Source organism: Herpailurus yagouaroundi, unplaced genomic scaffold, assembly GCF_014898765.1.
Source record: "Herpailurus yagouaroundi ecotype Mexico unplaced genomic scaffold, PumYag 182, whole genome shotgun sequence".
Taxonomy (NCBI): Eukaryota; Metazoa; Chordata; class Mammalia; order Carnivora; family Felidae; genus Herpailurus; species Herpailurus yagouaroundi.
The window spans coordinates 51,057,316-51,085,069 of NW_024412413.1; the positions used below are offsets into that span (position 1 = coordinate 51,057,316).

Consider the following 27,754-nt stretch of genomic DNA (forward strand, 5'->3'; position numbering starts at 1 on the left):
CTGAGACCTCCCCCCGCCCCCCATACAAGATGCTGCTGAGTAAATGTCTTACTTACTTTACCAAATCCAAGTTTCCACGGATGTGTACTTAACATCTCTTCTATGGTTCCCAACACCTCCTTAGAACCTGAACTTATGAGCCATTTAAAGTGTCGAGGCAGAAGAACTGGAAGGAATTCCATTATTTTTGGAAACTGCAAAGCTGTCATTACACTTATAAATGGAACTATAGGGTAATAGAAAAGAACACATCAAACATACAAATGAGCTCACAGAACAACTGATTTGATGGACTTTCTCACCCAGCACAACCAGTTTAAGAAATCCTAATCAAAGAGAGATCAATAAGTGTATTTTATTTATTTTTTTTTTTAATTTTTTTTTTCAACGTTTATTTATTTTTGGGACAGAGAGAGACAGAGCATGAACGGGGGAGGGGCAGAGAGAGAGGGAGACACAGAATCGGAAACAGGCTCCAGGCTCTGAGCCATCAGCCCAGAGCCCGACGCGGGGCTCGAACTCACGGACCGCGAGATTGTGACCTGGCTGAAGTCGGACGCTTAACCGACTGCGCCACCCAGGTGCCCCAATAAGTGTATTTTAACCAGCAAGAAAACTGATTGTATTATAACAATTGATTTTGTACTAAGGTGGTTTTCACTGTGTTTAACTCCAAAATTTATGTTCCTCAAATGCTTAGACAACTGCTTCCCGGCCTTCTGTTTCCTTCTGGTTACAATATAATCAGTAAAATTTGTGACTCTGTGATACAAAGATAAATTTAAAACTAAGCGTAAAAAATAACTTATTACATTTTAACCTTTATAATCATTTTTCTGACTGTAATCATGATTCTTTTGTCACTGAAGTCATTCAATGCTGTCCTGCCAAATTTATTTGATATAATTAAGAAATGAAATATCCCACTCATGCGGATGTCCAGATAGCAAGTCATAATATATAATTATTTTATACCATTTTGGGCTGAAATTTTTCCAAAATGGAATACTCAAGAATATGAGTATCTTTCTCCTCTGCCGTGTTAAACAGAATCATAACTAGAACCGAATAACTAACAACTGAACTTTTTCTTAATGACTCAAGGAAATCCCATGGACACAAAAGTTAGAGACAAAGACAGAATCACAGTTTTAGAACTGGGGAGGAACTGAAAGGAGCTTAAAGATCATCTTACCCAACTCTCCACATTAATGACGAGGAAACTTGAATGACAATGACACATCCCAAAGCGATAGAAACACATTTTAAAAAACACATTTTAAAAAAGAATACTAAGCCAAGATACTATAGGGGTAATGTCTTAAACACACTAGTCATTAAGTATTTCCATTACACTAAAAGTGGATGATAAAAATCACACCTACTTGTGTTTTCCAGAGGAAGGCACATCTCATTTTCTGGTAGAGACTCTTCCTGTACATTCTGCTTTGACTGTTTTTGACGATTCCTTTCAATTTCCTTTTGGAAAGTTCTTAATGTTTCCCTAAGATTTTCAAAGTTGAGGTTTTTATAGCTTGATACAGCATTTACCCATGCTAAAAATTTATTTATATGATCACTGGAGACTTTACAGTCTTTAAGAAACAGGGAACAGATATTTTTTTGATTGGGTGGTGACATATCAGACTGTAAAAAGTAAGATGGAAATCCTTGAACTTGATAGCTCCTCAGTCCCAAAGGTTTCACTTGTACTTTCACTCGCCACCAAGGACCCGTTACTGGAAAACGTCCAAACACTTGACATTGCTCTTGAGTGTTTTCATCAGGAATTACAACTTAAAAAAAAAGTTAATTTAAGATATTTAAAACCCCTTTTTCAATATTTTACCAAATCTACCACTCTCTTTAATCGCCCCACAGCACCCTGTACAGATAGATGTCTATGAGGGAATCCACATTCCACTTACCTGTTTATCTGTCACCCTCTACTACACGGAAAGCTCTCTAGAATAACAATGTTTCACTTGTCCTTGTATTCCAAGAGCTGAGTATGGTATAGGGCAAAAGTCTGCTGTTTCTCTTCTAAAAACAGTCATCTCTACTATACACTGACCCATGCCAATAATGACCTTCATGCCATTTCTAAAAACTGGCATGGCCCCTCCCACCACAGGACCTTTGCATAAGCTGTTCCACCTGTTTCAAATGTTCTCTTCCTTACTGTTTACCCCATCTGCTACAGACCTCAGCTTAATTGTCACTTCCTCAAGAAAGCCATCCCTGAATCTCAAGAATATAACCTCTCCTAGCACTACTTACTATTCCTTCTATGCACTAAATAATAATATAGTTACTTCTGTAATTATTTAAAGAATGTCTGTTTAATTTACCAAAGGATAAGCCCCATTAAGACAGAAATTTCATTATCTTATCCCTCCTGGGTATACCTGCAACAAACACCACCTTGCTTGGAACAAGATAGCCAGTCACTAACACTTTTAGGATAAATGACTACACCCTCCACAAACACTTGAAAACTTTCTGTGGAAACTTGTGCTGGCCACTCACAGGTAACTCTTCAAATTCAATTAATTAAAATTAAATAATATTTAAATTTCAGCTCAATAGCACAAGCTGGACTTCAAGGTTCTTAATAGTCACATATGGCTGGTGGCTATTGTACCGGACAGAGCAAATACTGAAAAATGCCATCAGCACAGAAAATTCTACGGGTCTTTGGTTACCACTAAAATATTCTTAAATAAAATATTCTTAAATATCAGTCACAATGTACACGTAACAGGTATAATTTATAGCACAGGAAACTACACAAGGTAAACAAACCCCCATCGCAACACTATTAACACAAGGTTAATGAATCAACACGCCTAGAGATGTTTCTTGGGTACGCGCGTCTATTTTCGAAGTAGCTGAAAAATAAATACACATTTGATTCCAGGCAAGTCAGGAAAATAGTCTGAAAGTCTGATTCCGGGTGTGAATACAGGCTGGACATTCAACTGTTTCCTCGACTATAAAATTACCTCAAAGAGTTGTGAATATCAAATGAGATAATACACACAGAACACAAGCTTCACGCATAGTATTTACTCAAGTCACTGCTATTATTATTATTATTACTATTATTATCATTAATATTATCTTATCCTAAGTAGGATGAAAACAGCGAGGCCGTCCTAAATAAAAGTCTGTTAGCAATGGGGAGCCTTACTTAGGACAACACCAGAACGGGAAACACTTCAGCCTCCAATCCCATCCCCTTGGGGCAGGGGGCTTCCTCACCGCGGAGGAGTCCGGGGAGGCCGCCAGCCTTTACGCCCCCACTGCACAGCTCCTCGGCGTCGACAAACCCCAGATCTTCAGTCTCCTCCGCTTCGTCCTGATAGTCATCGTCCTCCTCCACCAAGTCCTTGGGTGGGAGCAGAGGTCCCTGCAGTTCCCGCAAGTGCTGGGTCAACCAGGCCATGCTGATTCCCACCCCCCTCCTCCCCCCCCCCCGCCGCCTATCCCCACATTCCGGAAAACCCCGGCAGGTACACGGCCATGACCAGCCAATCAGCTTCACGACGTCCGGGCTGCGCGCGCATAGGGGGCGGGGCAGCGGCGAAGCTCCGCCCCAAGTCTCCCGCGGGAGGCGGGGATAAGACGCAGACGCCGGGGACAGGGCGAAGGGCGGGGTGAAGAAGAGAGTGCATGCAGGTAACCGGACTTGATTGTCCTCGGGATGCCTGGACCAACCCCGCTGGCTGGACAGCGTCGGGGGGGGGGGGGGGGGCGCCGGCACTCGCAGAACTTCTAGCACCTCCGGAGAGAGAAAAGTGAGGGAAGCCCAGGTCTAGTGAGCCAAAAAGCCCGGAAAAGCAAGCCCTCCCCAGCACCCTAAAACGAAAACCCAGATGCCCTTCAGGACAATCGGCCTTCACCCAAAGCACAGAGCAGGGAATCTCCAGTCGGAGGACCCGTTTATTCGTGGCTGCTTTGGTCCTCCGCTTTCTTAAGGAGTTAAATTCATATCATCAAAGCTCTTATTCAAGGTACAGTTCTCTACGCCCCGTTCCAGACGCAGAGTATAGGGATCTAGGGCAGGGACCCAGGATTCTGTCTTTTTCAGGCACGTGCCAGGTTATCTATTTCGATGCTCAGCTGGGTTTGGAAACTACTGGATTAGATGACATTCAAAGTCTGTTTTCTCTTTTCCTCTGTGAGTGCACACTGGTCTCCCAAGCTCCTTGCAGCTGGACTACCTACCTGCTAACAGTGGGGCAAAACAGCATCTACTAATAGCCAAGAGTATGGACAGGGACTGGGGAAAGGAAGTAGAAGAGAAAGCAAAGAGGCTTAAAAAGTTATTCCGGAGCCATGGTTCCCATACGGGATACTGTTTGAAAGTCATGGTACTCTTTGAGGAACACCATAAAACATATGATTACCTTACTATTTTTATACTATTTATTATGAAATTACTCTATTAATAATAAACCTAAAATACCTAAACATGTGCTGTTTGCTAAATCCCAAAGCATTTTATGATAGATTTTAATATACATTAACAACAGCCAGCACCAAAGTTTTAAGAAAAATCTATGGGAGAAAATACTAAAATTGATTTTTCCCTTTGGATACAAATCTCTCTTCTTGTTGCTTTTAGAAAAACTCTGTTGTAGCTGACAAAACACCAGGTGTTTCCAAGATTTCCAAGGATCATCTGTGTGAGGTTGAATTCCTTGCTTAACACTCAATAAAGGCTGCTGTTCCCACCACAGTATTAAACCTGGTCTGCCACAGTCCTGGTGTCTTGGATGGAAATCAGTGGATACCTTCTTGCCTTTGTCTTACCTCACCTCTCAACCTTTGACACTGGTAACTGTTATCTCCTTGTAACACTTTGTTCCCTGGGCTTTCGTGACCTGTGTTCTCAGGGCTTCCTCGTACTTCTCTAGCCATGTATAGTTTCCTTGGGCTCCTCTACTGCCCTCTTAAGTACTAATATTCCCCAGAGGTCCATCCTAAGCACCTTCTCACTCTGTAACCCTCCCCTCGAGCATCTTTTACTTACTCTGGCATCTGCACTCAATGACTCCTAACCTCATCTCCAAACCTGTGCAAAAAACCGCCTAGTAGATGCCACTGCTGGATGTACCTCAGCTACTTCAGACTCAGCGTATCTAAACTGAAAGTTATCTGCTGCCCAAATCTCGGTCACTTATGTGTGTCCGAATAGTATATTCTTGTTACCAACGTGGTGATTAGGGGACAAGACTCCAGAGGTTAAGCTACTGTTTATATAACTCAATTGCATTCCTCGAAGTAAAGTGACGATTTGGGATGGTGCGAACTTTGCTTCCCTACCTGTTGTTTCTTCGTTTTAAAAATGTTAACTATTCAAGGTTTCTGAATACCATTTTTACCCTTTTTACACAGTAAGCAACAATACTCCAATCTGGCTATGCATGAAAATCACTTGGGATGTTTCTAAAAGTGAGATTCCTGGATCTACCCTGAAGGTACGTGTCCATAAACACAGACGTGGAGTTATTCACTCTGTAATTGTTGTAGTAGCAAGTAAGTGCAAATAGCAGAAATGTGTATAAGTAAGAGACTTACTGAATTATGACACATCCATCCAATGGAATATTCTGCAGTGACTTTAAAAAAGAAAGGAAAATCTCTATGAACTGATAATGAGTGGTTTTCAAGATATTCAATTAAATAAGAAAAAGCAAAAGCCATGCATATAGTTTTATTTATGTGTATGTGGGTATGCTTGTTGGGGGAGAAAGAAGGAAGGAAGGGGGATAGGAAGACAGGAAGACCAGGGGAGGTAAACCCAGAAATTAATGAAAATAGTTACCTACAGGTAGGATAGAAAGAAGGTAGAGGAAACAAGACTGGGAACAAGATCTCTGAGCATAACTTTTTATAATGGTTTTAACTTCTGAACTGTGTGAATGTTTCACTTATTCAAAAATAAATAAACCAAAAGCAAACCTGAATTGGACACAAACAGAAACAAATGAAAGTGCCTATCAAACATATGCTATAACCTTTCAGGGAAAATAATTACTTCAAGTTACTTTTGAATACTTTGAATAAATACTTTTTTTTAATTTTTTTTTAACGTTTATTTATTTTTGAGACAGAGAGAGACAGAGCATGCGTGGGGGAGGGGCAGAGAGAGAGGGAGACATAGAATCCGAAACAGGCTCCAGGCTCCGAGCTGTGAGCACAGAGACTGACGTGGGACTCAAACTCATGGACCGTGAGATCATGACCTGAGCTGAAGTCGGGCTCCCAACCGACCAAGCCACCCAGGCGCCCCTGAATAAATACTTTTAAGTTACTCTGACTATAGACCCTTAACAGGATATATGCTGAGGACAAAAGATCTACAAAGTAATCTTAAACTTCACCACACACTATGGTTAATGCTGGTTTTAATAATGTTATGATAATTTTGAAATTATGTATCATAGGATAAAGCAGATAAGTAAATGCCTTTATGTTTTTATCAAACGAAGGTTTTTAATATATATGAAAAGAAAACAAATGGAATGAGAAAACTCCTACAATATTAAACTTGGATTAGCAATGTCAATATGAGCTGTGGTTTCTTAAAATATATTTTCTAGTTCTGTCTATTGAGAGGACCTGAAAAGAATGTCATCCCAGTAACTCTGATCACATCTACCGACCTAAATCTTGGTTTTGGAATGCCATTTTGTCATTCAAAGAAATGGAGGCTTCTTAAGGAGGGGCTGTTTCTACCTCCGAAACAAGGAAAATAGAAGGCAGACCTGGGACTTGTTGTACCAGATGGCAAGGAAGCCCTCAAAAACCAATGGGCTGGGGCGCCTGGGTGGCGCAGTCAGTTAAGCGTCCGACTTCAGCCAGGTCACGATCTCGCGGTCCGTGAGTTCGAGCCCCGCGTCGGGCTCTGGGCGGATGGCTCAGAGCCTGGAGCCTGTTTCCGATTCTGTGTCTCCCTCTCTCTCTGCCCCTCCCCCGTTCATGCTCTGTCTCTCTCTGTCCCAAAAATAAATAAACGTTGAAAAAAAAAATTTAAAAAAAAAAAACCAATGGGCTGATGATAAAAAGATTCAGGCGCCACCTTGAAGGGACTTCCACTAGCCAAATTTCGGGAAGCTTGAGAATCAGAAAAATCACTGCACTTTGATTGTAACACACTGAGTATGTAAAAAGTGATGTGTCCATTGTGATACTTCCTAAAAACAAAAACAAAACAAAACAAAAAAAACACCTGTTAAGGAAGAAAGAAAGGGGGAAAAAAAGGAAAAGAAGAAAAGAATGTCAGGTAAGAAATTTAAAAAGAAATTCTAAAAATATAAAACACCATTTTGCAATCCGCAACGTAAGAACGGATTCAAGCAAGGGTCACAAAAGGCTAAAAAAAAAAAAAAACAAATTGAGTGAAAAGTCAATGGGAAACCGTGGCTCAATAGTCTCACGGCTATAATAGATTACAAACTGCAAAGGGGAAAATGTATTTTTACAATGAAGATTCTTGTCAGTCACCCCTTTGTCAAGTTTTCAAACTTCACGCCATTAATGAGACAAACTGATGTGTGTCCCATGGTAGGATGCAGTATAATGTACAGAAGATCAGCTGTGAAGTATTTTTGCCAAAAACATTTAACGGTTTTAATTAAGGCTGTAGACCACATTGTTCAATGAAAATATGTGAACTACATATGTAATTTAAAACTTTCTAGTAGCCACATTAAAAAAAGAAACAGGTACCATTAATTGTAATGATGCATTTTATTTAATCAAATATATCCAAAATATTTTTATTTCAACAGGGTAATCGACATAAAAATCACTAATGAAAAATTTATGCTTTTTTTTTCATGCTAATTCTTTGAAATCTGGGGTATATTTTACCCTTACAGCACATCTTAACTTGGACTAGCCATATTTCAAGTACCCAATAGCTACATGTGCCTGCTGGCTACTATATTGGATAGCACATTTCCAGATCTAATTTCCAACTTGCCTAAAATCCAAGGAACCGAGGTATAAACTAAATAATGCCACGAGGAAACAGAAAGATCTAAAATAGAAGTCAGAATACAGTTTTCATAAAGGGCCAGATAATAAATATTTCAGGTTTTGCAGGCCCTGTGGTCTCCATCACATAATTCTCTTGCCTCCTCCTCCGGCTCTTCCTCCTCCTTCTCCTCCCTTTTCTTCTTTCTCTTCTTTTTTACAACCCTTTAAAAATGTAAAAGCTGTTTTTAGCTCTAGTGCTGTTCAGAAACAGGCCATAAATATATGCAACTTGACCTAGCACATGTGACATTCTACAAGACAACTGACCTGGATTTTCTGAAAAGCCAGCATCATGGGGGAAAAGGTAGGAAGAACAAGAGGGATTCCGGGATTGACATAAGTCCAGTCACTGAAGCCAAGAGTATCAGGAATGGGTACAAGGTGAGGCTAGAGAGGTGGGCTAGAGCCAAACATGCCGTGCCTTGGGAGGCCTCCGTAAGGTTAGTGAGAAACCACTGAAGGCTCTAAACAGCTTAACCATTTTCTCCTGAAACCGTGGCTATTCATCTCACACAAAATCAAGCTCTCGTGTCAATGTCTGCTTGAAATCTATCTGAGGAAATTTGTTAAATAAATCAATCTGAATCATGTAGCAAAGAATTTTCAGTATCTCAGTCATGTTGCTTCTCATGCAGAAGGTTTTTTTCCCTATGTTATCTATAATGTGTCTTCTGGTTATTTTGGAAATGTATTTGTTTTAGAATGCCTGGAGGGGATCAAGGCAGGTAGCCCACTGTGAAGTTATCATCAGTAAAGCCTAAACATTTTATTGGGAGAGCAGGGAGGGAATAAGGTTTAGTGACCTGTTTAATTAATGTAATGAAGTAAAGCACACGGTTAAGGTGTCAGTCACGATAATGATGGTTTCACAGTTACACGAAAGCACTTCAGATTAATTTATCCTGATGAGTGTTTCAATTAGTATTTTGTCTGTTTTGTTTGTTAAAGTAATGTCTGGAAGGAAATGGTAGAATCAAAACAAGAAATGGGTGAGGGGCGCCTCAGGGACTCAGTCGGTTGAGCGTCCAACTTCGACTCAGGTCATGATCTCATGGGGATTGGCTTGTGAGTTTAAGCCCCGCGTCAAACTCTGTGCTGGCAGCTCAGAGCCTGGAGCCTGCTTCAGATTCTGTCTCCACCTCTTTACCTCTGCCCCTCCCCTGCTCACGCTCTGTCTCTCTCTCAAACATAAATAAACATTAAAAAAATTTTTTTGAAAAAGAAATGGGTTCAATAATAGGACCGCAAAAAGATTGGTAATTACATACAGAGCAGAAATTGTAATAAAAATGTGTTCAATTTCATTTAGTCAACAGATATACCTATGTGTGGCAGATGGTGCTGTTGTCAGCAGATGCCTAGTTCCCCTCTCATCCTGAGCACATAGAACTTTACTTCCCCACCTATTTGAAGTCAGTCGTGGCCATCTGACTTGCTTTGGTCGATGAAACGAGAGCAACGTGTCACTTCAAGGTGGAAGTATTTAATTGTGGGTGCTCCGCTCTCTGTCCCTAATTATTCCTTACCTTGATGATTGTGGGAGTGGGAGGTACAACGGCGATCCATCATATGATGGACAACTGCCCTGGAGAGTTCTAGAGACCTGCAGGAAACTTTGAGTCAATGAGAATAAATCTTGGTTGGGTTAACCCACTAAGATTACGGAGTTGTTTGTCTTGTCAGCCGAACCTAGCCTACCCTTCCTGACATAAGGCTGATCACATACTAGGTGGTTGTGTTGGTGGGTACAGTGAGAGACCTAAGGACACAATTATAAACCTTGCCACAAAGTTCCTATAAAATAATTAAAGTATGTACCTTGGGAGTTAATGGGATGAGGGGCTGGAAAACCGTGCTAAGGGCTGATTCAGCAGAGTTTTGAATGCTAAACCACTGGGATAGCATTGTGAGGTAGGAAAATGGATTAAAGAAGTATAAAGCCTTACCCACAAAGAGTGGATATCTAGTTTCATAAGTCTCCAACCAGAAATCCGGACTCCTAGTAGTTCAGTAGTGATAGACCAAAAAGGGAAAAAAGACGGAAGAAAAAAGTCCTTTGGGAGTGCCTAGTTGACTCATGATGTTATTTAATATGTAAGGTATGTCTTTATAGTGTTTTAAAAAAATGATATGTAAGATGACAAACTGATATGGATTTTTAAGGTGCAAGAGAAAAGTAATGTCACCTCTGAGGAGACAGGTTGGGTAGTAAATACCACGAGATCCCATGAAGCCTTCATGGCCTCTTCTTTACCACCTGGGTGCCTCCGTAGAAATATTGATCTCAGTAATTGCCATTGATGTTACGCCCCTGTCTCTAAATGTTACAAAGTAATGGCCCCAGTTGTCTCAATTACAAGTGAATTTAGTCTGCATTATTATGTAAGTTTTTACTCAAGGTAAAATAACGTGAAGGGCTAACTCCATGCCCTTCTATTTCTATTTCAGCATATAAGTCTTTAAGTTCTAGGAGAGTATGTTGATGAAAGAATTATTGCTTTCTTAAATATGCTTTCTAGAGGCTCCTTTCCTAACATGTATGCCATGATTGAAGTACGCACAGAAGCAAACGCACAACAACTCTGCTACCCCAGAGGTACGGGGCTGCAGATAGATCCCTCGTTCGCCATCTTGGTCTTCAGTTGTTAGGAAGTTTATGAAAATGATTGATCTCACAGAATAAGTGGGGAGAAAAAGCAGCAGAAGTTTGGAAAGTATTAGTGAGAAACAGCAAATGGTTACAACCCATTTATTCAGTCAGTACGTATTTCGGGACAGTTACTGGGCACTAGAGAAGGATAGTGAACAAAACAAGTCCCTGCATATTCTAGTGGAAGGAGATAGACAAAGAACAAGGAAATACAAATAGCAAGTGGTGCTAAGTACTACGGGCTACACTGAGATTAAGAGGAGAGAGGATGACGGGAGTGGAGGCTTCTTATTTCAGATAATGGTGATTGATAGAAATAGAGACAGAGATAGTATTAAACTGACATTGGTAAGATAGTGTGCTATGTTGGCTCTGGGATGAATTATTGAACAGAAGAAGTGCACATCGAGGAACAGGTGAAAAATGTAATAGTTATGCAATCCATAATCAGTAATAGAGGAAGAAGACTGACGTCATGGAACAGAAATATATTTGGGCATTCCACAGGGTCAACCTGGTTGCAGAAGTCAGAGTGCCTTCAGATTACCAGCTGTGTGTTCCTGGGCTCATTGTAAGTGGCTGGAAACCCCTCCATCTGTGCGAAGATTCTACCTATGACACATACCTCTGGTCAAAGACAGAAAAAAAAAAAACAAAACAGTCACCCAGCTCATGAAGCATTGAAGAAAAATAAGATACAAAGAACTAGGGTGGAATGATAAGGAGCAAAAAGGGAAGGAATGAGTGAAAGACAAGTAACATGCAGAAAGAGAATTACACTGAGGATAAAGCCAGTATATGCAGGGCAGTAGAAAAAAGAATTTGAAAATTCTCAAAAAAAAAAAAAAAAGCCATAAAGCTATAACAACAGTTCATTTTACCCAATGGCTTATTTCATTAAGGAAGATAAAATCTGTGAAATTCCACTTTTCATAGACGAAAACAGAATTTGGAGAGGGCACAGAAAGATTCTTTCACACCCAGAAAAATAGAACATTTATGTATTTTTATCTTCCTTTATTTATAAACAAGAAAAGTAGCTAATTTTGAGTGCTTATGATGTGTCGGCCATCAAGTGCCTTTAGTGAATTAGCTCCTTTACTCTTCCCAACAGCCCCAGGAAGTAGGTACCAGTAAAATATCCATTTTACTTCTGAGGAAACTGTTGTGAAAAGGTTAAATAACTTGCTTAAGGTTGGAAGCGGCCGAGCCGGGATTTGAACCCAGGGAGTCTGGCGCCAGCGCCTGTGTTCTTTGCTGCTGCGTGTCCAAGCACAGCTCTGTGTTCTCAGCATCTGTGCACAAAGCCAAGAACACTGGGGTTGTGTGGAGACAAATATTGCTGCAAAAGAAAACTCCTTGATTTTCTGCCTTCGCTTATTTGTTTGAGATTTGTAAAACATACACACGTTCCTTTGAGATCCTCAAGTAGGTGTAAAACAGTTATAAAGTCAGCCACAACATGATGTCATCTCTGAGTGATCCATAACTCAAATTGCACGGAGGTTACTTTTCACGCAGCTGCTGGATCAACCTGTAAGAACTCCCTGCTCCGCGGTTTCAGATCAATAGTGCATGTGGGAGAAATGAATGTTCCTTACCTCTTTCCTGGCTAGCTCTGTTTTGGAAAGATTATTGTTGGCTGACACCTTCCCCATAACATTTGACCACTACTTCACATTTTGAGGAAAAAAAAAATGCTTCCTTATAGCTCCCACACTGCTCTTTAAAAAGCTCCACCTGTTATCTCTTTGCTAGGTTGTATCATTGCCAAATAATAGGGGGAAGTACAAGGTTTGAACTATTTCTTTGAGGGGGGGGGATTCACTTAAGAAGATGATACTCAGATATCCGGACATCTAATTAATCCCTAAATTGCATCTATTCTCCTTTTCCTCTAAAATGTCTCTTCGATTGCCCCTTCATTACTATGTTTCACTCAGGGCCCTTCCTAGGGTGTGTGGAGCCACGGGCAACTATTTTTTGCAGCGCTCCTGTCTGTATAAACGATTTAGGCTACCCGAAATCAACATGGCAGTGCCATTGTGGCAGCCCAATCTCAGGCTCACACAACCCTAAAACAAAAACAAAGACCTGCATTGCCCAGTAGGCGCAATTAGCTTGCCGGGTCACCCTCCCAGCACCAAGACCTGGCCACAGAACCCCAGGATGATAGCATAGCCGAGAACCACAGAGCAACTTGGGACGTCTGATCAAGGCCACTCATTGGACAGGCAATGAAAGATCATCCACAAACAGAGAAACTGGTACTGAGTCCACATGGGGCCCCGGTTCTGGCTGGAAGCGCCCCACCCAGATGGACGCCAATCCGTTCTCAGCTGGTCCCAGGTACCGGAGAGGGTCTGAGGAGATTTAAGGAAGTCACTTCAAAGAGTGAGACCCCCTGATGCCTGGGGCCCTCGTTAGGAGCCCTGAGTTACAATTCTGAAAGTTATTTTTTTTTTTAATTTTTTTTTTTCAACGTTTATTTATTTTGGGGACAGAGAGAGACAGAGCATGAACGGGCGAGGGGCAGAGAGAGAGGGAGACACAGAATCGGAAACAGGCTCCAGGCTCTGAGCCATCAGCCCAGACCCTGAGACGGGGCTCGAACTCACGGACCGCGAGATCGTGACCTGGCTGAAGTCGGACGCTTAACCGACTGCGCCACCCAGGCGCCCCCAATTCTGAAAGTTATACCAACACCTTATTCTGTACCTTCTCACCTAACTTACTACAACTCTGTCCTGGCTGGCCTCACAACCTCCATTTTCCTTCTTTTTGTGGTCATTGTTCTCCTGGTGCAAACATATTATTTCACTGTCTTATTTTGTGCCGTGTTGCCTCTTACTGATTTTATCAAATACCAAGCCCTCAGTTGTAGTCCTCATTTACATTATGGTCTAGATCCTAGCCCCTCTCCCAGTGCCTGGGTGGCTCAGTCAGTTAAGTATCTGACCTCAGCTCAGGTCATGATCTCACGGTTCGTGGGTTCAAGCCCCATGTTGGGCTCTGCTGATAGCTCAGAGCCTGGAGCCTGCTTCAGATTCTGTGTCTCCTCTCTCTGACCCTTCCCTGCTCCCACTCTGTCTCTCTCTCAAAAATAAAGTGATATCTAGTAGATAGCTAGATCGATCCTAGCCCCTCTCATCTGCTCAAGATCATTCACTCCAGCAACCCTTCCCTGGTTAAGTGTCTGTTTCTTGATCTCAGCTCAGGTCTTGATCTCAAGGTCCAGTTGGTTGTGAGGTCTGGCCCCAGGTTGGCAGTGAAGCCTACTTAAAAAAAAAAAAAAAAAATTCATTTCTCTGTCCTCACTTCCCCCACCAGCCACCAACCCATTTCTTAGCTCTCCTGCACCAAAATCACTTAATAGGATTGTCTATATTTATTTATCCTCAATTCCTCTCCTCCAGGGCTAACTTGTGCTCTGCCCAAAGGCATTTGATAGAGGAGGTGCTGGTAAGGGCTGAAATCTAATTCATTCTTTGCTTGCCAAGCAAAATGCTTGACACAGGACTTTGTCATTTTTGAGGCACAACATTTGAAATTGATCTACCTCGAGGCATCACCGTTTCCAATTGGCCAGCCAGAAACAGTCTTTAAAAAAAAAATTTTTTTTTAATGTATATTTATTTTTGAGAGAGACAGAACATAAGCAGGGGGAAGGGCAGAGAGAGAGGGAGACACAGAATCCGAAGCAGGTTCCAGGCTCTGAGCTGTCAGCACAGAGCCCAATGTGGGGCTCAACCCCACGAACTGTGAGATCATGATCTGAGCCAAAGTCAGACACTTAACTGACTGAGCCACGCAGGTGCCCCCAGAAACAGGCTTTTTTTTTTTTATTGATTTCGCACAAAGGTCCTGCATGTTCTCCTGGTCTTTGTTAGCCCACTTCAGCCAGACTTCTACTCCCATCGTTCTCCTGAAACTCCTCTGCTCCAAGACCACCATGTGGCCACGAACACAGGACACTCACATCACTACACCCCATGGTCGGGGTATTTGTTTCCTGTTGCTGCTATGACAAAGTACCACAAACTTAGTTGCTTAAAACAACACAAATTTATTATCACACAGTTCCAGAGGTCAGGAGTTCAAAATGGGTCCGCAGGATGCCTTCCTTCTGAGGCCCTAGGGGACAGTGCGCCCCTTGCCACATCACTCCAAACTCTGCTTCCATTGCCCCATTGCCTCTGCCTCTGACTCCAAACCTCTTGCCTCCCCCTTCTAAGGACACTTGTGATCACATTGTTCCCACCCTGACAATCCAGAACAATCTCCCCATTTCCAGATTATTAACATGATCCCATCTACAAAGTCCCTTTTGCCATGGAAGGTAATGTATTCACAGGTTCTGGGGAGTAGGATGTGACTGTCTTTGGGGTCCCTTGCTCAGTCTATCAGTTAGCTCTCAGCTGTCCTCTTACATGACTTATCAGAGCCACATTGGACGCACCTAATCTCTCCTTCTGCCTTCATACATTTTGGGCCCCTGGTTTCAGGGACACCACCGTCTCTCGATTGTCTCCCTTTCTCATGTCTGCTGCTTCCGAGTAGTTGCCTTTTCTGGTCTTCCCTGTTCTCCCTGACCACTTGGTCTTTGCTCTTCTCTCTACACTCTCTTTATTTGGTCTCATGTCTTTAAATAGCATCTATATGCCATGATTCTTTTTTTTTTTTTTTCCTTTTAATTTTAGAGAGAGAGATTGAGAGCACAAGCCGGTGAAAGGGACAGAGAGAGAGAGAAAGAGAGAGAATCCCAAGCATGCTCCACATGCAGCAGAGACTGATGCGGGGCTCAATCCCATGACCGTGGGGTCACGACCTGAGCTAAGATCAAGAGTCAGACACAACCGACTGAGCCACCCAGCAGCCTTGTTATGCTGTGATTCTTAAGTTTGTATTGCTGTCTGTTCCTCTCTTTTGAACTATAAGCTTGTATTTCCAACTGCCTGCCAAAAACCCCCATTTAGATCACTAATACACATGTAAAACTTAATATGGCCAAATATGAATCCCTGATCTTTTCCCCTCAGATCTGCTCCACCTACAGTCTTCCCCATCCCACAGTGATGGCAACTTCATCCTCGTGGTTGCTCTAGCCAAACTCTCTGGATTCATCCCTGACTCCTCTCTGTCTCCTCCATCCCATAACCAATCCATCAGCAAGTTCCACTGACTCTACCTTCAGAACAGGCCCAGAATCTGACAGATCTCACCATCCCCACTGCTTATACACTAGTCCCCCCTCTGCCTTCCTTTCTGTGCTAGCTTATCGCAGCAACCTCCTACCTGGTCTCCTGCGCCCCGTGCTCTCCCGATAGAGCATTTCTCAATGTAACAGCCGTAGTGATCCTTTTAAAACAGGTCTTAGTATATTACTCCCTTGCTCAAAACCCAGCGATGGCTCCTTATCACACTCATGGTAAAAGCAAAAACCTAAACGGTTCTATAGGTTCTGCCCTACCATCAGTCTCACTGACAGCATCTCCTCCTGTTCCGCCCTTGGATCATTCTGCTTTGGCTGCACTGGCCTCTTTCTTGTTCCTTGAACGCATCAGTCTCAGGGCACTTGCCCGGTGTGTTCCCCCCTGTCCGGAAGTGTCTTGCCCAGGGATCTGTGCATCTAGCTCATTCACCATCTTTGAGTCTTTGTTCATATATCATCTTCTCAGTGGGACCTTCCCTGTTCACTCTGCCAAAAGCACCTGGTTGGGAATGTGAATTGCTAGAACCCTTTGAAAGTGATTGCGAAGTGTCTTTTAAAACATATTAACACATCCTTTAATATAGTGATTCCATTTTGGGGGATCTCTCTCACAGAAATAGAAGGTGTGGAAGAGCCCTGTATAAGTTTATGGGGATATTTATTGTACATCTTTCTTAAACCAAAAAGAAGCCGGGAACAATCTGATTGTTAGTCAATAGGAAAGTGGTTGGATGAGGGGCGCCTGGGTGGCGCAGTCGGTTAAGCGTCCGACTTCAGCCAGGTCACGATCTCGCAGTCCGCGAGTTCGAGCCCCGTGTCGGGCTCTGGGCTGATGGCTCGGAGCCTGGAGACTGTTTCCGATTCAGTGTCTCCCTCTCTCTCTGCCCCTCCCCCGTTCATGCTCTGTCTCTCTCTGTCCCAAAAATAAATAAACGTTTGAAAAAAAAAATTAAAAAAAAAAAAAAAAGAAAGTGGTTGGATGAATTATAGTAAATCATATTACAGAGCATTATGCAGCTATTAAAAAGAATGAAGTTTCTTAGGGCACTAGGGTGGTTCAGTCTGTTAAGCAACCGACCCTTGATTTCAGATCAGTTCATGATCTCAAGGACATGAGATTGAGCCCCCGAGGTGGGCTCTACACAGAGCATGGAGCCCGCTTGGGATTCTCTCCTTACCTCCTCTCTGTCTTATAAGAAATCAACATTAGGGGCGCCTGGGTGGCTCAGTCGGTTAAGCGGCCGACTTCGGCTCAGGTCACGATCTCGCGGTCTGTGGGTTCAAGCCCCGCGTCGGGCTCTGGGCCGACCGCTCAGAGCCTGGAGCCTGTTTCCAATTCTGTGTCTCCCTCTCTCTCTGACCCTCCCCCGTTCATGCTCTGTCTCCCTCTGTCTCAAAAATAAATAAACGTTAAAAAAAAAAAAAGAAATCAACATTAAAAAAAAAAGAATATCTAACTTAGTAACTAACTTAATTACTAAGCCAAAGGATGGCAATACTGGATAATTAAGTGAAAACAGCACGTTGCAGACTAATGTGTAAAGTATGGTTACATTTTTGAAAAACAAAAACAAAACAGAAATTCACATAACTGTCTTAAGATCACACAGAAAATGTAGCTAGATAAACACTACACTATTAGTATCAATTTCCTGTAGGGTGTGGGAAGAGAGAAGGAAAATAATTGACTTTTTCTTAAAATACGTTTGTGTCACTTTATTCACTAAAAGGTGCGCATAAGAATTCAGGAGTTGCAATTATTTTTTAAGGTTAAACGGCACACCACTCAACAACAACCTCATAATCCATTTCCATTCACTTAAGTGTTTGCTGATCACCTACTGTGTTTCAGGCACTGTGCTAGACGCAGGACGATGGGATGGGTCAGGCACAGTGGTGCTGGTGGCAGTGGGGGGACAGGGTATGCTTGTTTTCCATCCAATATCTGAGGGTTTTTTAAATTAAATTATTTGCCCATTTAAAAGTCAGAATATTTTGCATTAAAACTTTAGGCTTCTAAACTTAGTATATATGGCAATACGGGGCCTGCATTCTCTCTTAGAAAAAATTGACATAAACTACGTACTTTGTCTCCTCTTTACATGAGGCCCATTGTCTCTAGTTGGTCATAGTTCTCACTGCCCCCTATTAAAGGCACGTGTCCCTTCTCACTTGCTTTCCTCCTGTATGCATTTGAATCTGTAACTCCTGACCTAACGAAGGCAGCGTTGTGTGGATGCAGAGGAAGTAATGGGTAAAGAGGTGTGAAGGGCATAGACTTGAGAGGGCTTGGTGACCAATTTGTGGGGGGGACAGGGTGGGGACAAGGAGACTTGCGTGGATAATTACATCACTATCTAAAACATGGAATACAAGAAGAGAGCCCAACTTGGGGGAGGCTAAGAAAAAAGATAAGCGTTCTGTTTTGGACAGTTGGAGATGTCTGTGGAATATCTAGATAACAGTTGAACATATGGATCCTAGGGAAATCATCAGAATAAGAGAGAAAAATTGGGGAGTTGAAGGGGTAGTTTTTATACTGACTAAAACAATGATAGTTGATGAAATTGTGCAGGGGTTGGTGGGAGAATGAACTCTAAAGAACATTCCTTGTAGACTAGAGTAGAGGAAGGCACTAGCAAAGGAGTCAGAAATGAGCCTCCAGGAGACAGAGGAAAATCTAAAATCGTCATAGAAGCCAGGGACTTAAGGAAGTTTCCCAGGAGGGGCTCCTGGGTGGCTCAGTCAGTTAAGCATCTGACTCTTGATTTTGGCCCAGGTCATGATCTCCAGCCCCAAGTCGGGCTCTGCTCTGGGTGCAGAGCCTGCTTAAGATTCTCTCTCTCCCTCTCCCTCTGCCCTTCCCCCACTTCCTCTCTACCCCTCCTTCTCCCCTCTGCCCCTCTCCCTTCCTTATTCCCCTCTGCTCCTACCTCTCCTAGCATGGGTGAGTCCACACTCTCTCTCAAAAAAAAAAAAAAAAACTTTCCCAGGAGAAAATGGTTACTACCCAAATGTCACTGGACGTCATATCTAGTCTTTCAGAACCTAATCTTAAACACAGATGGGAGTCTTGAGCTCTGTCCCAACCCTATCTCAAGCTTGGGGAGGGAAGTTACACAAGTCTTTAAAAATTTGGGGGCCTCCGATACCGCATCTGTAAGTAAGGAAATTGGGCCAGATGATTGATCCCTAAGGTCTTTGAAGTACTAACATTCTAGGATTGTTGGAAGCTGCCTTCTCCAGCCAGCTATCACTAGTACCTGTTGTTCTTGAATCCATGCAGCTGTACGAGTGTGTGTGTGTGTGTGTGTGTGTGTGTGTGTGTGTGTGTGTGTGTGTTTCAGTTGCTTCTATATACAGAAGGATGACTGAGGCTAGATTTGGTCAGTTCTAACTAACGAAAAGAGGAAGCAAGTAACTGCTCCTTGAGAAACAACTTAAAGAAGCCTCTAGTAGCTTTCCCAACTCCCATAGATCAGTCATAACATACACATGAATTTTCTTACCCTGAAGTTACCTCCAAAAGTAAATTCATAGGAATAGGAGAACAGTGATTTACAAGGAACCAGTTGTTCTCTCCACCCCAGATCAATCACTTCTTACAGGGGGGACTTTCCCTTCTGGTTTCTAATGTTTTTATTAACTATATTATGAGTTTCTTAATGGTGACATCTTTCTCCTACATAGTAGGCCCTCAATAAGTGTGTGTTGAAACAAATGTGTTTCTCAGCTTATTCAATGTTTATGCTTATCAGTTAGATTAAGAATGGGTGCCTCCACTTAATTAGAGAAAGGTACGTTTAAGAAGCATAATTTCAGGGGGTGCGTGGGTGGCTCAGTTGGCTGAGCATCTGACTCTTGGTTTCCACTCAGGTCATGATCTCACGGTTTTGTAGTTCAGGTGGAGTCTGACTCTGACCATGCCCAGAGTCTGCTTGGGATTCTCTGTCTCCTCTCTCTCTGCCCCTCCTCCACTTGCTTTCTATCTCTCTCTTTCAAAATAAATAAATAAACATTAAAAAAAAAAAAAAAGAAGCAGCATAATTTTAGGAGGTCCTTAAAAAGAAAATGAACCTTGGGGAAAGGAAGCATCATAAGAAAAATCTGTGGAAAATGGCAGATTCTGGAATAAAGAGAATTGGTTGTGATTCAAGTTGAAAGATGCCAAGATCAAGGAGGAGGGTGGATACAAGTTATAGCTGTCACAGTGCGTGGAGTTAAACAATTATTGCTCAGTCCATGCCCACATACAGAGATGTTGCATATCCTCTTTCAGCGGTAACTATCTGTTGCCCTGCATGCAAGGGCAGTCACATTTCCTGCAGGAAGGGGTAGAGGAGGGATCTGCCACCCTGAGTACTCAGGTGCTATTACAGTTTTCTCCTGCAGGGCGGATTTTAACATCGGCTAAGCTAACACCGTTAGTCAATCCCCTCTGTGATGAACGTGCACATTTGATTTTTGTAAGCTCACCATACACCTTCCCCATTAAATTCCTTCCAACAGGTTCCTGATAAGGACCAAAGCCACTTCTTAAGCATGAGGCTCATGTGCAATGGCACTTGTTGGAGTTGCCAGGTGAAACACAGGGCACCCAGATAATTTGAATTTCTGACAGACAACGAAAAATCTCTAATGTAAGTATTCCCAGAGTTTCCTGGGGTTTTTTTGTTTTTGTTTTTGTTTTTGTTTATGTCTAACCTGACAGCCCTGCATTCTGTATTCCATGAGGTTTCTGTTACTGATGTTTCTGATTGACTTGGTTGCAAGACTTCAGCCATCCCCTCCAGGGTGCTTTTGTACCTCTGCTGCCCTCTAATGGTCACAGTTGGTCACTGGCACCAGAAAGGCTGGATCACTCCAGTCTAGAAGAATTTCGAGGGAATGGGGATGAAGCATGTCCATTCAGCAAACATTCCTGGAGGGCGATCTTGCTTTTTGCTCCAGGCATTGTGCTGAGCTAGCTAGCAATTCCACACCCTCAAGAAGTCCCAGGCCAAAAGACTAGAGAGATTTGTTTCTTTTTTTTTTTTTTAATTTTTTTTTTTCAACGTTTATTTATTTTTGGGACAGAGAGAGACAGAGCATGAACGGGCGAGGGGCAGAGAGAGAGGGAGACACAGAATCGGAAACAGGCTCCAGGCTCTGAGCCATCAGCCCAGAGCCCGACGCGGGGCTCGAACTCACGGACCGCGAGATCGTGACCTGGCTGAAGTCGGACGCTTAACCGACTGCGCCACCCAGGTGCCCCAAGATTTGTTTGTTTCTAATGTATCTCTATTTCTGAGAGAGAGGCAGAGCACGAGCAGGGGAGAGGCAGAGAGACAGGGGGAGACACAGAATCAGAAGCAGGCTCCAGGCTCTGAGATGCCAGCACAGAGCCTCGCGCGGGGCTCAAACCCACGAACTGTGAGATCATGACCCAAGCCAAAGTCAGACACCCAACTGACTGAGCCACCCAGGCACCCCCAGGATGAGAGATTTGTACAGAAAGCATACTGGAATCAAGGTCAGATGTCTCAGAAAAAGATGTTCTGTTCTAAAATCTGTCACTGACAGTGCTGTGCACTTAGATTTGGGAGCTTCTGTTTTCTCTTCAAAATAGAGTACAGACAGCAGGGAGGAAATAATTACTATTTGAAAAGTGCAGCAGAGTTCATCTAGAGAAAACAGCTTTGGGCAAACGCTTGGCCATGCAAAGCCAGGACACGGAGTCTAGCAAGGATGAGAAAAATTAAACATAAGTAAATAAAACTGATAAAACTGCTATAGATAAAGTGGAAAAGGGCATTATCCTTAGATGACTTATGTGGGTGATCACTGATTTGGGAAATGGGCTGGAGACAAAGGATTGGGGTCTTAAAGAACAGGCAAGAGAGGAACCAGGTGAAGACACCTATTGTAAATGAGGGCATGCACGTCTAGCAGGACAGCAGCTGGCCAGCCCACGGGGCAGTCTGAAATCTGAGTCTAAAGTTCCTTAATTTGCTCAGTAATCTTCCTCGATTCCTTCCAGTCTTTTATAAAGCAAGTTACAGGCAACAGTGTTGTGTCCCTAGGTCCTAGAAATGAAAGCCTGGGGCTCTGGGGCCAAGTTAGAGCGAAGGAATTGAGACAGAGCCAGAGCATGAAGGGGAGGCAAGGAAGTAGCCGTAAGAGGGGATTAAGGAGAAATGGAGCGTTGCTCGTTCCCGATGACAATAGGCCATGCAAACATCCTCCTGGAAATACCTAGAAATAGTTGCGTGTTGACTATATTTCCTACAGTTACAAAGCATAGGTACCTGAGATATTTTACTTGTATAGGAGGGCCCCAGAAGGCTGGAGAGTTTTGTGATTCCTAAAGCTCATATATGATGAGGTTGTTGCTAATCTGTGCGATCCTGTACTGTTCCAACAGTCTGTGGTTCTTACGTGGATTCCAATCGAAAGAGAAATGATATACTAAAGGAGCACAGAGAAATGGGTGATAAAGGTCAGCTGCTGGGACCGTGGAGCGACTCCATGACACGTGTAGCACACCTGGCCTTCCTCCACTAGCTCCTCGCATGCTACTTCCTCTTGCTGACTGCCTGGGCTAGAACCCTAGAGGCATCCTCCACTTCTGGCTCTCTCCGCCCTCCCTACCCCTGCAGCTCCTCACCAAATTCTATAAATTCCACCTCCTAAAAATGTGCTTACTCTGTCCGCTTATCTCCATCTCCTCTGGATCACCCCTGTGCAGGCCACCATTATGTCTTCCCGAACAACCTCCTAAAAGGTCTTGCTGACTCAAGTCATCCTAAAAATGAACCCCATCAATAGCTTCTCATTGCTCATAGCATGAAATGTGATGAAAAGTTTCTTTCTGAGCCGGCTGGTGCAAGCCAACTACTGAGATCACTCAGATAACTGCTGAGTTTATCTTCTCCCCACCACCGCCCTCTTTCATCCTAAGCTCCAGCCATCCTGAATTTTGTGCAGTTCATCGGTACGTTGGGCCCTCTCTTGCTTCAGATCTTTGTACAAGTACGACTTCCTCAAGGGAGTCTTTCCTGACCCTCTAGAGGGAAAGTTTCTCATTCTGTGTGGCCAGTTCTCCTAGAGATAATAATGGTAATGTTAGAAATTATAGTGTCCACTGCGAGCCAGGCATATCAAGATGATTAGTAGGAAAACACCATTATTTTTGCAACAGAGTAAATAAGAATAAAGAAATAAAGCTTTAGACAATTGGTCTTTGGGATAAACTATAAACATACTTGAAATAAACTAATTAAATACTAATATCCTTATCTAAGGATATTAACCTTAAAAATATGGAAGAAACTTTCACATAAATTCAGTGATCTGAATTCTTAATATGCAAAATTAAAAGCCACGTTCAATTTTGGGTTTTATCCAAACGTGAATTTTGACATTATCCATAAAACCAGAAAGACCTGCAGATCACATAGTGCTCTGAGGCTTGTACGACATGGCAGAATTTCAGTTTCCATTAAATAAACAATAAATGACTTTAAAAATTCAACACAAAGTTAAATTTTTCATAAAGAATTGATTTACTAAGTGCCTGCACTGTTCCTTCCTAAAATGTAAAGAAAGCGACCCCTGGTGGAATGCTGATGAAGCATTTCTCTAGTGTTTTGAATTTATCGACTCAACCACTGTAGGGGTGATAAAGGTCTGTGTGCCAGGCATTGTGCTAGGCTCTGGAGACAAAGGCAGGACTGAAAAGCGAAGTTCAGAAGGTTGAGAGGCAACGATTTTTAGAAAAAGCCGATCATAGCTGCAGGGGTTAGAGTGGAAGTAATGAATTTGGCAAGGGACTGTGGGAGAGATGGTCAGGGGTGGCTGTACAGAGTAGGGTAGCAATAGAGGCAGGCTATTTGGACATGGTACCTTCTGGAAATTGTCAGTGGTTTCATTTGGTGGTGCATGAGCACTTACGGGACAGTGGAAAAGTAGGCAAGCACCTAGCCTTTATCCTATTGCATTGTGCCTGTCAAATGGTCTTTGCTGGATATGAACAGAGTTGTAATAAATCCTTCACAAAAATACATTGAGTGGGAGCCTGGGTGGCTCAGTGGGTTAAGCATCCGACTTCAGCTCGAGTCATGATCTCACAGTTCGTGGGTTTGAGCTCCATGTTGGACTTCGTGCTGACAGCCCAGAGCCTGGAGCCTGCTTCGGATTCTGTGTCTCCCTCTCTCTCTGCCCCTCCCCTGCTTGCACGCTCTCTCTCCCACCCCCCTCTCTGTCTCTCAACAATAAATAAACACTTAAAAAAGTTAAAAAAAAATACATAAATATCATGGCGATGAGCAACAGCAGGGCCGCTACAGTTTATTGAGGCATTTATATGTGCCAGCAGCTTTTTCTGCACTATTTTAATCCTCACGACAACCCCATAAGCTATGTGTTGTTAGTCTCACTGTCCGGTGGAGGAGGCTAAAACGTGCATAGTTAATGATTTGCACCAGGCATTTAGCCAGTAAGCTGTGTGGCTGAGCAATGTGATGGCCACTGTGCTACTCTGGTCCGGTGGGCCTGGACCCCAGCACTGGGTCGTCAGAAAAGATAGGGTGGATAAAGCCACGAGGACAAATGAGTTCATCAAGGGAGGCTTGAGAGGGAAAGAGAAGGGGGAAGGGTGGAAGCCGAGAGAACAGCAACAGTGGAGGGAGCAGCAGAGAAGGTGAAAAAGGAGAAGGCAAAGAAAACGGAGAGAGAGACCACCTAAAGGAATTAGAATTCCAGAATTCCTTTTCAGAAGGAAGTAGAATTCAACCATGTCAGACACTGCAGAGAAATGAGGTGTGATCAAGTTTTGATGTTGATCACGGATGGGCAGTGAGGAGCCCACTGAGTGTCTCAGAGAGACAGATGTCCCTGGAATGGAGGACAGCCTTCTATCAAGGGAGCTGAGGAGCTGTTGGAAGTGGAAGAAGGGAGCGAGCCAGCACGGTAGGCTTTGTCAAAGGGCCTGGCTGATGAGATGGAAGGTTTCCCTGTAAATTAAATATTGAAGAAGGTATCATTCGGAGGAGGGGCAGACATGGAGAACAAGAGGTTGATGGTAAAGTAGAAAGAATGACTGACCAAGTTGGGAAGCAACAGAGGACCCGGAGGGTAGAGGAAAATACGCAGGAAGAGGGGGAAGGAGGGAGGCCCCACATACAGGGGTCTGTCTGTAAGCAGAACAGGGAAGGCAGAGTCAAGCCCAAGGCCTGCTTTTTACCTCTGGAGTCGAAACCGGGGACAGTGGCTCAGAGTCAGAGGATAGGAAAGGACAGGAGGCTTGAAGAGAAGCCTTCTCACAACCACTGTGGGGTATGGAGGTTACGGATGAGCCGAGACCAGCAGGAAGGGGCTGGCTGGAGTCGGCAGGCACACGCCAGCACAGCAGGGTCTCAGTCTGGGAGCAGAGAAAGCAGATCACAGGAAACTAGAGAGGAACTAGGTAAATTTTTACAGGGCAGATATTTTGCAGGCCAGCTATGGCGGAAAAGAAATGAGAGTCCTGCCAACATTTGAAAAAATAGGGGGTAGGGTAGGGAGTGAAGCCTGGGGATGGACAAGGGTGTCGTGGTAGACTGACATAAAGGGGGAGATTGAGAGTGGAGATCTTAGTGTTGGATGCCAGTTTGGTGGGGACAAGAGGGTGGGAGCTCAAGGGTAGGAAATTGTGACCCAAGGGGAAAATGCTAGGCTTTTAGTGAGAAGACCTATCTGTGTGCCAGGCATCATGCTAAGCACATCCCATATATACATATATACATATATATATATATGTATATATGTATATGATTTTGCTTAACCTTACAGCAAACCTACAAAGTAAACATTTCTCTTCTCTTTTACAAGTTGATTTGCCACGTGGCGTGTGCACTAAATCACAGTGCTGAGGTTGAGAGGTGGAGCAGTTGGGTGATGAAAGACGAAGGCGGGTCACAAGAGGGAATTGTTCTCCTAGATTGGATTTGAAGGCTGGGGAAACAGGGAGCTGGATGTGGCTAAGTCTGACACTCCGGGAATGGCCGCCACACCATGATGGCCAGGAGCAGGGATAAAGATACGAGCTAAGGGAGTAAATTATAAGCACAGAAGCAAGGGTACTGAGGAGACAGGATGAAATACCCGGATTGTATGAGCTCTAAAAGTAGTGACCTTAAGGTACGGGGCTGGCCTGGGCAGGGCTGGCAACATAATTTATAGGGCCCAGTGCCAAATGAAAATATGAGGGCCTCCATTTAAATAGAGCGCTGTTGGGGTGCCTGGGTGGCTCAGTCAGTTAAGCGTCCGAATCTTGGTTTCTGCTCAGGTCACAATCCGTGGTATGTGGGTTCAAGCCCCGCATCGGGCTCCTTGGTGAGGGTGCGGAGCCTGCTTGGAATGCTCTGTCTCCCTCTCTCTCTGCCCCTCCTCTGCTCACACTCTGTCTCAAAATAAATAAATTTTAAAAATTATATATAATGCTGCTAAAGTTACTAAAATATAGAAAACTCTTTCCTTTTTTTTCTGCGGTCTCTTGGCCTGTCATGGTGTTTTTACTTGTAATTGCATGTTGTGGTTCCTTGGACATGGGGATACTTGCAGAGTGAGTGCAGACCCTCACAGGTGCCCCGTGGGGGCTCTGTCCCATGACTCAGTGCAAGGCCCATTGGCTTCCGATTTCTGCCTCCCTGATGTGCTGCACCTGAGCTGAATGGAAGTAAGTCGGTCTCTCCTTCCATAGCCCACCATTCCAACCAGAGCAGAAGGGCAGCCGTGAAGGAACCACAATTCCTGGATCGGGGTGGGCAAGAGGCTAACCCTTGCCGAGGACCCACCAGACACAGTGGTGCTGCCAGCTGTGTCTGAGAACAGAGATGGTCCTGACGTTCCCTACCTAAATGCGTCATAGGGAATGTTCACTCAGCCTCAGCCCTACCTGTGCCCGCGTCCAGTCCCCAGCCAGGGCCAGGGAGCAATGATGGGACACAGGTGCACTTGCTCTGCCGACATGGCCCACTCACTACCCCAGGGAGGGGACAGGAAGGGGTAGAGTGGGCATCACTCCAACTGCTGGGGGTGTAGGAAGTGAGGGGAAGTATAGGAAGCCAAGAATCTGACCAGGGAAGGTGGGGAGACAGTGGGAGGTGGGACTCATGAACTGTGGCTCCAAGCCTCTTGAGTACTGTTCCTTCAGACTTCACATACAAAACATAAATTAAAAGGTAAAATTGTTATATTAGATTGCTAGGGCTGCTGTAGTGAAGTACCACAGACTGGGTGGCTTAAAACGCAGAAATTTATTTCCTCACTTGTTTGGAAGCTAGAAGTCCTACATCAAGATGTCCCTTACAGGTTGGTTTCATCTGAGGCCCTTCTCCTTGGCTTGTAAACAGCCATCTTGTTTCTCTTCCTTTACCACGTCTTTCCACTGTGTCTGTGTCCTAATCTCTTCTTTGTACAAGAAAACAAGTCATATTGGATTAAGGCTTACCCCAGTGACCTCATTCAACCGTGTCTTTAAAGACACCATGTTCAAAATCTTTTTTTTTTTTTAACGTTTATTTATTTTCGAGAGAGAGAGAGAGAGAGAGAGAGAGAAGCAAAGTGTGAGTGAGGGAGGGGCAGAGAGAGAGAGGGAGACACAGAATATGAAGCAGGCTCTAGGCTCTAAGCTGTCAGCACAGAGCCTGACATGGGGCTGGAACTCCTGAACCATGAGATGACCTGAGCTGAAGCCAGACGCTTAACCAACTGAGCCACCCAGGCGCCCCTAAGGACCCCATGTTCAAATATAGTCCCATTCTGAGCTACTAAGTATTAGGTATTCAACATAGGAGTTTTGAGAGACACAATTCAGCCCA

At 43.7% G+C, this 27,754-nt stretch overlaps 1 protein-coding gene and 1 long non-coding RNA gene across 3 annotated transcripts in view; one reads left to right on the forward strand and one right to left on the reverse strand.

The window, feature by feature from the left end:
- The window catches only part of HELB (DNA helicase B), a 33,746-nt gene extending 30,202 nt beyond the window's left edge, over window positions 1-3,544 (reverse strand). The window contains exons 1-3 of one of the 2 annotated variants that reach the window (XM_040491491.1): window positions 3,265-3,544; window positions 1,386-1,796; window positions 57-226 (exon numbers count right to left, since the gene is read on the reverse strand). In XM_040491491.1, coding sequence (XP_040347425.1) covers window positions 57-226; window positions 1,386-1,796; window positions 3,265-3,448 — 765 coding nt within the window. In that variant the 5' untranslated portion in view covers window positions 3,449-3,544. Of the gene's footprint in view, window positions 1-56; window positions 227-1,385; window positions 1,797-3,193 lie in introns of both variants that reach the window. The other variant, XM_040491492.1, reaches the window with a different exon arrangement.
- A 230-nt stretch (window positions 3,545-3,774) lies between these two features.
- Window positions 3,775-27,517, forward strand: LOC121040798 (uncharacterized). Its single transcript, XR_005795451.1, has 4 exons — window positions 3,775-4,016; window positions 5,404-5,486; window positions 20,424-20,554; window positions 26,635-27,517. It is a non-coding gene; the product is annotated as an uncharacterized LOC121040798 (long non-coding RNA).
- Window positions 27,518-27,754: the final 237 nt, after the last annotated feature.